An 11,150-nucleotide genomic window follows, 5' to 3' on the forward strand; every position below is an offset into this window, starting at 1 on the left:
GCGAGGTACATATTGGAAGGAGAGCAAGAACATATGCTTTGATTTTATGTTTTTATTTTTTAAAGATAAATTTACATATTGAATTGGATTTGTAAACGTAGCTTAGGTAGTAAATTTGGTTTAAAGAGATAGTAATAATTTAATTACTAAATTATGAGTGTATAATGAGCTTATATGAGTTCAAATTAAGTTTTTTAGAATACTCTTTATGTATTCGTCCTGAAGTTAGTATTTCATCACAGTGATGGAAAACAAACATATATGCACAGTAGTGCGAGTTCAATCTCTATCAACTCCCCTTCTTCCTAAGAATCAACTTCTAACCTATTAACGCCATCCCTCTACTAAATAAAATACAAAACCAGGCAAAAAGAAAATAGAAGGGGCTCAAGACTGTACTTTGCACCTACCCAAATCATGGACTTTTCCTCACAAATTTGTGATTATTCTACTATCTCTAAATCTTTAGGGTAGTATTATTCTCACACATCTTTTTACCTTTCATATCCTTTTCTTAATTTTTGATCGTGAGTTCGGATGAATTGAAGAAGTATAACAGCTAAAATTAACAGAGAATGTGAAAAGTAAAAAACGTGTGTGGGTAGTGGGTACTGGATAGCACCACCCAATTCAGTTACCTAAACTACAAAGTTGAACGTTGACCAAAACAAAAGCAGAGTAAAGTTAGTAAACCCATCTCATCATTTCCTTCCCAAATTAAAAGATCCAAAAATCCCTTTTTATTATTTTTTATTCCAAAATTAAACAATTTTCCTTATTTGGGTTTCCCAGAAGGAACCTCCTTCTCATGTGATCTGACCAAATATATAAAAAGCTTCAGCCTTTAGCAACTTTCCCCTCTTTCTTCTCTCTTTTTTGCCCTCCTATCCTCTTGTACTGTTCTCTCTCTCTCTCTCTCTCTCTCTCTCTCTGCAACTTCACTCTGCTTCCTCTCAGCCCATAGATCTCTCTCTCTCTCAAGCTTTCTCTCTCTAAAGCTCAGATCACTACCAAGCAGGTACTCCAGGGTCCTCTCTTGAATCCAACTTTCTTTATGTTTACAGTTTACTGCCTCTGCTGGTTAATTTCCCATTTGATTTTATTATTTGCCAATAGTGATTGATCTGTTAATGTCATATTTCCCAAACAAATCTCTTCATTGCTTTGGATGTTGGTGCTGATAAATTTCTGTGCTTTTCCGTACTTTGCTAAATTAGGGTTTATGAATTTTAGTCAGATATTGTTTTGTTTATCATTATAGTTGTTAAGTTCTGGGCTACTTCAGTTTTTCAGTTGACCCCCTTTTTCTCTTAGGTCAAATTCACATGGTCTGCTTCATTTGGGTTTTATTGGGATTTCTATAACATGAATAAATACTTCTGGGTTTTTGAAATTGTTTATAATTGTTAGCGAATTTCCACGATTTGAGCATGTATGCAGGGATTGGTTCCTAATGTGTGATTTGTGGTATTGTGATATTACACTTATGATTAAGTACTCGTTACTTGAAACCGTTTTAGCTCGTAATTATTGGGCTATTAGGGTTTTGTTTTGCAGTTATTAATTAAGTTGCTAGTTTTCTGATTATCGTCACAAATAAGATATTCACAATGCATCATTGCATATGCTTCTGTACTCTTTATCAAATCTTTCTAGATTTTGTGGTGCTTAAAGTTTGATTTTATTTGTCTTATTTGTTCAACTTATTGAGTTTTTTATTGGTTGGTTATGATTCTAATGTGTGGTTTGTGATATTACACTAATGATTGACTTGCTGAAACCGTTTAGCTCATAGTACTTTAACATATGAGCTCAAAGACAATGCCTTTGTGCTTTTAGCTTCAACTTAAAGTGCCCGTATGTGCTTATCGGGTTATTAGAATTTCTCATTGTCGTTTTTACTTTTCTACTTTGCTGATTCTCTTGCTACAGATATGATATTCACAATGTATCACTTGTTATGCTTCTATATTCATTGTTGTGTTTTTTGAATGTAAAGATTTTCTAATTGCTTGAAATGGGTTGTACTTTCCGCTGTAAAAATTTTGAAGGTTGTTTTTCTTTCATGCATTTGTTAGGTCAAGAATAAAAAAGCATGTTGCTTTGGCTTTCTTGTCATTATCATGTTTTTCTTTTATCATCGTAGTAGTTCCATCAATATGTTTCTTACTAATATTACAGATTTTAAACTTTCTGTAGATAGACATGCAGGAAGTGACTCCTGCCCCTGCTCCCAGTGCCCAACTTGTTGGCAATGCCTTTGTGGAGCAGTATTACCATATTCTTCACCAATCTCCAGAGTTAGTGCATAGGTTTTATCAGGATTCGAGCTCTCTGAGCAGGACGGATATCAACGGCAATATGACAACAGTGACAACGATGGAAGTAAGTATTCTTTCATATATATTCATGACACAGTTTCTACTTCAAGGCTCACGGTTCAGTTTTCACAAAGATTAACATGAATTGGGCAACCGTTTTTCTTTATGTTTCCGATTCAGTTTTTCACTTAAGGTATTAAAGAATGTTTAATTGGTAGCTAGCATGTACAAAAGTATATATTTTAATAATTTTATAATGGTTGAACATGAATTTGGCAGCTTTTCCATCATACATTGTTGTATTAAACTTTTCTTTATGTGCATGTTGGACAAATACACAGACAGGATGTCTATTTGATGTTAAGGCTCCAAATTTAGACATTTATTGACCAATTGTAACCAGCCTAAATGGTGACATTATATATATATATATATATATGTATGTATATATATATATGTATGCATGTATGTATAGGGTGGTTGATTAACATGGCCAGTGTTCTAGTCATGAAAGATTGAAAATTTTGGTATATAGGCATTGATTGCATGTTGAACATGTGACAGTATAAGCAGCGAGGCCTTTAATGAATCAAATTCACGCCCTTTTTCAGGCCAAACATTTTGTTTTGAAATCTTAAAATATTGTGCATCGCATCTTGGATGTGATGTAAACTGAATTGCGAATCCTAAATTTTTGTCGTGAATAATAAATGTCAATGATAAATATTACATTTGTTAACATTGCATTATCTTTTGGAACAGGCAATAGGTGAAAAAATTCAGTCCTTAAATTATGGAGACTATACAGCAGAAATAAAAACAGCAGATTCTCAGGAGTCTTATGAGAAAGGGGTGATTGTTCTCGTGACTGGATGCTTGACTGGAAGGGACAATGTGGGAAGAAAATTCGCACAGACTTTCTTTCTAGCTCCACAGGAGAAGGGGTACTATGTATTGAATGATGTTTTTAGGTATATTGAGGACAACGAATCATTGCCGACCAATACTACCTCAGTCAATGGCATCAACGAAAGTGCTCCAGAAGCTATTGTGACAGCAGAACCACGTTGGCATTAGTTTTCTTTCTCGATATATCTTTTTTTTTTTGTTTGTTTTGGCTATCGTTTTCAAATTGCTTTTATACCTTTCCAGAGCCTATTCATGCACCTGATCATCTTGTGGTGGACCCTGCAACTCCCTTGAGGACGAAGATCTCAATAATGGTGCTGAAGTTTGTGATCCTTCAGATAATGACGAAGGATCAGTTGTTGAAGACGAGCTTGTGGAGCCCCCAGCTCTCCCAAGTCAGAATCTTGCAGAAGTTGATCCAACCCCTGATCCTGCCCCTGAAACTCAGGAGGATGCTCCAAAGAAATCATATGCATCAATTGTGTGTTAAGGCCCATTGTTGACTTTTTTAAGAGGGTATTTTTAATTTTCATGTCAACTGATTTTGGTGTGTTTTTACTTTTTAGTTATTGAAGAAAAGCACAGTCAGTCCTGCCCACTGTGGTTCCCCGCACTGTGAGGACAGTATCTGCAAACACTAACCACCATCCCGCCAGTCCTCCTGCAAAATCATTTCCTGCACCAGAGGCATCACCTCCTACAGGTGATGCTGCCCCTGAAAGCAGCCATTCTCACGAGGAAGGTAAATAATACTCAGCTTTCTGTCTTCGTTTACTCTCAAAAAACAAAAAAAGTACTCGGCTTTCAATGGTTGGGTCACTTAACTAACTACCATAACACTTGGCTGAGTTTTACTCTCATTTACGCTTTCATGAATGATGCATGATCTGTTAGCTATTTATTGTCATGCAAACAGCAACATCGACCTTATTCGTGCAATGGGTTATTATCTAATTTACAATTTATTCTTTGCAGCACCTGAAGGTCACTCCATACATGTACGGAATTTGCCATATGATGCAACAGTGGGACAACTTGAGAAGGAGTTCAAGAGGTTTGGACCTATTAAGCGTGATGGGATCCAAGTCAGGAGTAGTAAGGTATTCTTCATTTGTATAATTCACTTACTGATCCAACTGATCATTCTTTGGTGTAGCCTTACAGTTCCTATATTTTGGCTTTCTAGCAGCAAGGATTCTGTTTTGGCTTCGTTGAATTCGAAAGCTTGAGTTCCATGCAAAGTGCACTTGAGGTACTGTGCTTCACTTTCATATGCCACTTGTCAAATTCCAAGATTCTTTAGGCCTGGTTTTTTTAATACAATTAGTGTTACAATTTGGCTCGTTTAGTTCAAAACTAGTGTATGAAAATTGCAGAAATATTTTGAGTCATTTATATTGGCTCGAGAACATTTTGTTTGTATTATTGGCTAGTAGCCACAAGGCCCAAATGTAATTTGCTCATTGGCATTAACATGGACACTTATTTTGAGTTGAAAAAGGAGATACTGTCCCTGATGCATATCTACGGGTGTCCCCAGAATCTTAGATCTGTTGTTTGAGTAATAGAAAATTAAAATCTCCAGTGTGTTTCGTGTTACAACCTCACTGGGATATAAGTGCAGTTTGACTGGATTTTCAGACTGTAATGTGTTTATTCATAGTTGTGGGTGCCATCATATGTTTCCGCAGCTTGTATCAACGTATATTTATCCAATTTTGAACTTGTTGAAAATCGTTACAGGCCTCACCTATCACCATTGGGGATCGCCCAGCAGTGATTGAGGAAAAGAGAACCTCAACTCGAGGTAAGCTGTGGTTTATAGAAGGTTGCTAGGTAAAACACAACTCCTATTTAAATGATGTTAAGCTAACAAAGCTTTGTTTCAGTCAGCGGTGGTGGGAGAGGGAGGTTCTCTTCAGGAAGAGCTGGCTATCGGAATGACAATTTCAGGGGTCGTGGGAACTATGGTGGTGGTGGCCGTAGCTTTGGCAGGAATGAATTCAGAAACCAAGGTGAGTTTTCTGGGCGAGCCAGGGGCTCGGGAGGACGCAGTGGAGATGGTTATCAGCGGGGAAGTTCCAATGGAAGAGGTGGGCGTCAAGGTGGGGGAAACCGCAGTTCTGTTCCCCCTACTTGACGCTTTTTGAGAGAAAGTGGTGGATAGACAATTTTTTTCACACAACCAAGAGGGTCACTTTTTCTTTCCCCTTCTTTCCTTCAATTGCTACTTGTTGGATAAAGAGTTATATGGAGCTGTTAGAAATTTAGGGTTTTTGTTAAATTCCGAGTTTCTACAAAGATTCGTGTTCTTCCCTGTTTTTCGCTAACATGTATTTTATCTTTAGATTATTTTTATAGAGCTTACACGGCGTGAGTAAGTTGTGTTAGTTCAACTTAAATGTATTTCTACGAATCCAAATCTATATTTATGTTATTTTGATCATGAAATTTCTTCATCTCCGTTGTCTAATCCATGCTTGTCGACATGGTAGTATGTTATAGATATCTCTAAGCATTCACAATTACACAAAAGAGCCAAAATAATGTACTCATCCCGAGTGAGGAGACGAACTTTTATGCAACAGGAATGTCACTGTGTCGATATGCCAAACCAAGATCAGGCTTAGGATATCGTGGAGTCCACTGTGGCATCTCGATGTAAGTTTTGTCTCTCCCGAGATGGACCAAACTCATTGAAATTTCAATTAGATTTCTGCAAACTGGATACAAGATTTGATGCAGCAAAAGCAGCGGAACCACCCGCTATTGCAGCCAAAGCAACAACAGCTTGTAGCCCTATCTCCAAAGGAGAATCCTCAGGCACAAGATAAACAACAAATGGACCCAAAACCAGCAGTCCTAAGCTTAAACTCAACAATGCCCCGGGAGTTCCCGGGTCGGTGGCTGCAGATAGGATTCCGAATTCCTCCGCCTTGGAGAGCAACCCTAGCTTCTCTATCACGGACAATGAGAGCCCGGACTTCTCTGCCGTGGACAGCAGGCCGGCTTTCTCTGCTTTGGTCAGCAGCTTCAGTTGCTCCACCCTTGTTAGCAGCTTCACAGATGAATTCTGCAATGCAAAGTACACCCCATTTGCATTTTGTACTTATTTGACAAATACCCAAATAAAATACGATATATAATGAACAATTTCACTTCTAATTCCATCGAGACCTTTTGTAATAAAACTTGTCATACATATTTTGAATGAGAGGAAGATTATTAACCTTCTTGGAGCTGACTGTGTTGGTAGCTGAAGGAATGGGTTTCGTGGTAGCCATAGATTGGATGAGGAGAGGGGAGGAGGAAGCAAAGTTGCCTCCTTTTGCTGCTGCTGGTGCTCTGAAAGCGAAAGGCACACCGCCGGCGCTGCCGCTGTAAAATGCTCTGGCCTCCATTTTTCTGTGTGGTGGTGGTGGTGGCGGCTTTCAGTGGTGTTTCTTTATCAGAGAGATGATTGAATCCTTGAGGAAGGCTATGATTTGGGCTTAAATTAGTGGACAAGGAAGATCACGTTCCATTGCAAACGTGTCACCACGTGGATCGCTGGATGGGAGAGGGAGATTGGTGTCCCTAGATTTTTTTCTTTTTCTTTTGGTAGTCAACTAGGCTTTTTCTTTCTAAATATTTGTTTTTAAATTGAATTTGGTTTTTTTGTGGTGAACAAAAAAGTTTAGGGTGTGATTATTCTCATCATTAGCGCCATGGCATACTCTAATTTTTAGCCAAAAGAACTTACGCGTGATACTTAATTGTCAGCTATTAATAGTATGGATTTACGTAAGAATATATAGATCGCGCACGAACGAGAACTGCTGACAACAATAATCGAACTTTGATGGGGCGACACACAAGGTGGGGACCTCACCAACTAAGCGAACCCTCATTGGCATTGAATTTAGTTTTTATAATTGTTGTCATCAGCAGATTTTCACGCTCATGTTTAGAATCTCTCATACAGTTGTTTATTTTTTGCAACTAAATTGAATAAATAAAACCAAAACGGTAGACAAGATTAAACAAATTTGTGTAAGAGGAGAAAAATATGAGTGTTAATCATTTCCCTGGTTATATTACAAAATGTTAAGTTTTACGTTTGACACATCATCACTTGACAGATTTAACGACAACCTAATATCGAACTTCGAATTTCCATTTCATGGTAGTAAATGTTAAACTCAAAACATAGATATTAACAAATCTGATGAGTTAAAGTTAAGGTGCTAAATTAATATGGACCATATATTTTTGGAGCTTATTTTGGTACTCCAAAGTTCTCATTGTGCACTTTAACTTTCTACATCTAGAAAAAAAAAAAAAAATTTGTGAAGAATGCACAATAAAACTTTTGAAGTGCCAATAGTAGTTCTCTATATTATTTTTTTTTTTACATATGATATTATATTCTTAACCACTCTAATTAACAAAAATCAGAAAAACTTACCAGCATGTAAAGCGACGAAAATTGACCAACCAACTAGAAGCCTAATCACATGCGCAAAATTCACCATATCTTGTATCAAACAATTTCTCCTCCATGTGCAAGAAAAATTTATTCTTAATCACTCTACTTAACAAAAATCAAGAAAACTTACTTGGGTGTAAAGCGACGGAAATTGACCTCGAACCAACTAGAAGCCTAATTACATGTTCAAAATTGACCATATATCTTGCATCAAACAATACTTCTCCACGTACAAGGAAATTTTCGCTGATGCTAACACAATCTCTAATACAGGTGAATTCTACGTCTAACGCTAGTTGCTATACCTAATAAAGGGTTTTCAAATTTGTATGTCTAAACAATTTTCTTTCATTTTTTTACCCTTTCGATTTTGCATTGAGTGACCAAGTAAGTGAGGTTGTTTCGGTAATTTAATTGCCTTCTCCCTTTTACAAACCCCAAAACCTAAACCCTAACGCAAATACTCTCCTCCCTCTCCTTCTCCTTCTCCACGCATCAATGGCGGACTTCAACGTCTCCCTCGAAAAGGCGAAATTTTTCTTGCAGTCGCAGTATCACGACGAGGAGAAGTGGGCTCTTAACATGGTACTCTCTCAATTACTCTCCTACTTTTCGATTTTGCACGAAGCGTGAAGAGTTGTTTCTTGAATCTCTTGATTCCAAGATACATATAGATATATAATTATATATGTTTATATGATTTTTTTGTATGTTTTGGCTAATAGTATGTGGGAAGATTTTGTATTATTTGGTGCATATATAGCTATACTATGACTTGCGATCGCGATTCGTGATGTTTTCGGAATGTCTGTTTTCGCGATGAATCTTGTGTAATGGTTGCGGGATGTGAGTGGCCGGGCAACCGGTTGTATTGCTTGATTGTCTGGCCACTCGTATCCTGCAGCTATCCCGCAAGATTTATTCCGCATTGGTGAAAACCTAGCCTGTTATGTGCATCTTGTTGTGAGATTAGTAATGGGAAAGCTAATTTTTCGAGTTACGAGTGCAAGCGTTACTCATGGTTCATATGTGTCCGGTAAATCAGACTTTTGTGTGTTTTGATTTGATACAATCACAAAATGACTAATCAGTTCTGTATGTTTGTGTGTCGTTCTTTTTGTTGTTTCTTAAGCTTAATATGTTAACTCAGGAACTTAGAAGTGGCGGAAAGTGTGGCTTCTAGGTTTGGTCAGGAAAGATGAGAAATTTAGGTGACGCGTGAAATTTAGTTATTAACATTACGGTCTACAGATGGGATAAATTTTCCTAACCGAGAATTTATGATGGCTATTGCACCTTTAACAATGGGTATGCTCTTAGGTCACGCGTGTTTCGTTATAGTTTGATCTTCGTATTGTCGAAATTTGACCTGAGGCCTCATAAAGTTTTTCCTCAGAAGAGTTGTTCTTCTTTAGAAAGTTTTAGATTTTGATGATGAATGTGATTTGCAAAGTTGCCTTATATTTTTAGCCCTTGTTATACAACAACAACAACAACAACCAAGCCTTATCCCACTAAGTAGGGTCGACTGTATGAATTCTAGAACACCACTGCACTCCAGGTTATATTGTTGTTAGACAATTCTTACCATTCTTTCTGAACCGTGAGCTTTACTTGCTTAGCCTAGATGCCGGATGGTTATCTCATTTGTAGAATGCTATTTACATCCTTTTTGTTGAGAAACCAATAAAAACAAAGGACTTAAAAGTGTGTTTCCATCTTGCAGAAATTGCTGCGTGCTGCAGGGCTGTTTGCAGGATCGATTCTTCTAATGAGGAGTTATGGTGATCTGATGGCTATATGAGCTCTTCCAATGTGTCGGAGGTCATCTTATTGAGCAAATTCTGCAAGGTTCCTTTTGTTCGTTATGCGGATTTATTTAGCATTCTGTTAAGTTACAGGGTTTTCCTGTTTACCTTGATCATGTTGATGTTAGTAACAGAAATGAGTTTCCAAAATAGGAATGTGGTTCTATTGGAGAGTTTTCGAGATGAATGAAATTGCTTAGCTTTCATATACTGAATGGCGAATCATCGATTGCTTATTCATTTGATTTTTCATGCATCCTTTTCGCCATCTCCATTAGATGGTGAAGAGAATTCTTTTTTATACAAGCGATACTGGTGGACGGGATCGATGTTATGAGAGAGCTTCGGCCCATGCGGGCAATTGGGCTAGGGGCGGGCCTGTAGGAGAGGGGAGGCATGAATCCACGGCCCAAGCGCCTAAAGGAGCGTTGATGCAAGGCTGACGTCAGCCACGTTATAAAAAAAAATTGTGTCAGGCGTGTGTATAACACTCGCGCGTGGGGGCGTGTCACCAATAGCTTTTCAAATGGTAGGGCCCGCGGTTTGAATTCTGAAACGTTATCGATGTGGGTGCCACATGGCACCCTCAAGGTTGTTGGATTTCAACAGATACTTTTTCTGGACGGTTGGATTTTCAACGGTAAAAAAAAATTCAAACCTCTCCCCACGACTAGATGGCGTGGCACAATTTCAACCACTTGATTCCAAATTTTCTTTAATCCAACAGCAGGAATTAATTAAGTTAATAAAAAATTAAAAAAAAGTTAAAAATTAATTTAAAAAATCCAATTTTTTATTTTGAAAAAATTGATTTTATATTTCTATAAATACCTTATCATTATCGAAATCTATCACAAAAAATTGTACTTTCGGATAATGACACGTGAAGAAACGAGATCGGTTAAAAATCTTATCCAAAATTACAAATAAAATTATTTTTTACTATTTTATAAAATAAAAAATACTAATATTTAACAACCTATTGCCAAGGCTATTCAACTTAGGAGTGAAAATGCAAAAGACAATTATTATTCAATGTAAGGGATTCAATAGGCTATTGCCTTGGGGGGCCTTCCAACCTTAGAAGTGCTCTTAGGGGTTTGAGTGGGCCAAGCGCCATTGCAAGTGAATTGGGAAGGTGAAGAACATAATAAATAAGGCCCATTGGATCATTATTTCACTATAAGAGAATGATTATGGGTCTATTTACAAGTATAAAGAATAGGTAATGTCGTCTTTATTCTCACAAGTGAACTGTCAAGATTTAACTAAATAAGATTTGGGGTAACGTGCACAATGGTTTGCAATAATTTATGTATTGAAATTAATACATGTCGTTATTCAAGTGAGTCGAATTTGCAGTATATCTACTTTAATGGGAGGTGTCACATCCCCGCCCGGGGCAGATCATTTCTCGGACCCGCTCCACCACCGTAGCACGATATTGTCCGCTTTGGGCTTACCATTCCCTCACGGTTTTGTTTTTGGGAACTCACGAGCAACTTCCCAGTGGGTCACCCATCTTGGGATTGCTTTAGCCCCCTTCTCGCTTAACTTCAGAGTTCCTACGGAACCCGAAGCCAGTGAGCTCCCAAAAGGCCTCGTGCTAGGTAGAGATGAGAATATACATATATGGATCACTCC

The 11,150-nt window shown here is 37.7% G+C and overlaps 3 protein-coding genes across 3 annotated transcripts; 2 read left to right on the forward strand and 1 right to left on the reverse strand.

Annotated features, from left to right (window-relative positions):
• Positions 1-736: 736 nt before the first annotated feature.
• Positions 737-5,689, forward strand: LOC103930553 (nuclear transport factor 2). The gene is given in 11 exon segments (XM_009339902.3): positions 737-1,018; positions 2,200-2,385; positions 3,084-3,387; positions 3,474-3,518; positions 3,521-3,711; positions 3,797-3,829; positions 3,831-3,972; positions 4,206-4,330; positions 4,417-4,482; positions 4,974-5,037; positions 5,120-5,689. Coding segments are annotated over 10 exon segments (1,401 nt in total). The 5' UTR covers positions 737-1,018; positions 2,200-2,205; the 3' UTR covers positions 5,371-5,689.
• A 237-nt stretch (positions 5,690-5,926) lies between these two features.
• Positions 5,927-6,711, reverse strand: LOC103930586. Its single transcript, XM_009339943.3, has 2 exons — positions 6,461-6,711; positions 5,927-6,303 (listed from the first exon to the last, which is right to left on the reverse strand). The coding sequence occupies exons 1-2, from the start codon at positions 6,629-6,631 to the stop codon at positions 5,935-5,937; spliced, it is 540 nt and encodes a 179-aa protein (XP_009338218.1). The 5' UTR covers positions 6,632-6,711; the 3' UTR covers positions 5,927-5,934.
• A 1,413-nt stretch (positions 6,712-8,124) lies between these two features.
• Positions 8,125-9,716, forward strand: LOC103930595 (mitochondrial import receptor subunit TOM5 homolog). The gene is made up of 2 exons (XM_009339955.3): positions 8,125-8,283; positions 9,425-9,716. Exons 1-2 carry the CDS (start codon positions 8,197-8,199, stop codon positions 9,500-9,502), a joined length of 165 nt encoding a protein of 54 aa, XP_009338230.1. The 5' UTR covers positions 8,125-8,196; the 3' UTR covers positions 9,503-9,716.
• Positions 9,717-11,150: the final 1,434 nt, after the last annotated feature.

Source organism: the organism of the source record quoted next, unplaced genomic scaffold (assembly GCF_019419815.1).
Source record: "Pyrus x bretschneideri cultivar Hongxiangsu unplaced genomic scaffold, Pyrus_bretschneideri_v1 Contig27, whole genome shotgun sequence".
Taxonomy (NCBI): Eukaryota; Viridiplantae; Streptophyta; class Magnoliopsida; order Rosales; family Rosaceae; genus Pyrus; species Pyrus x bretschneideri.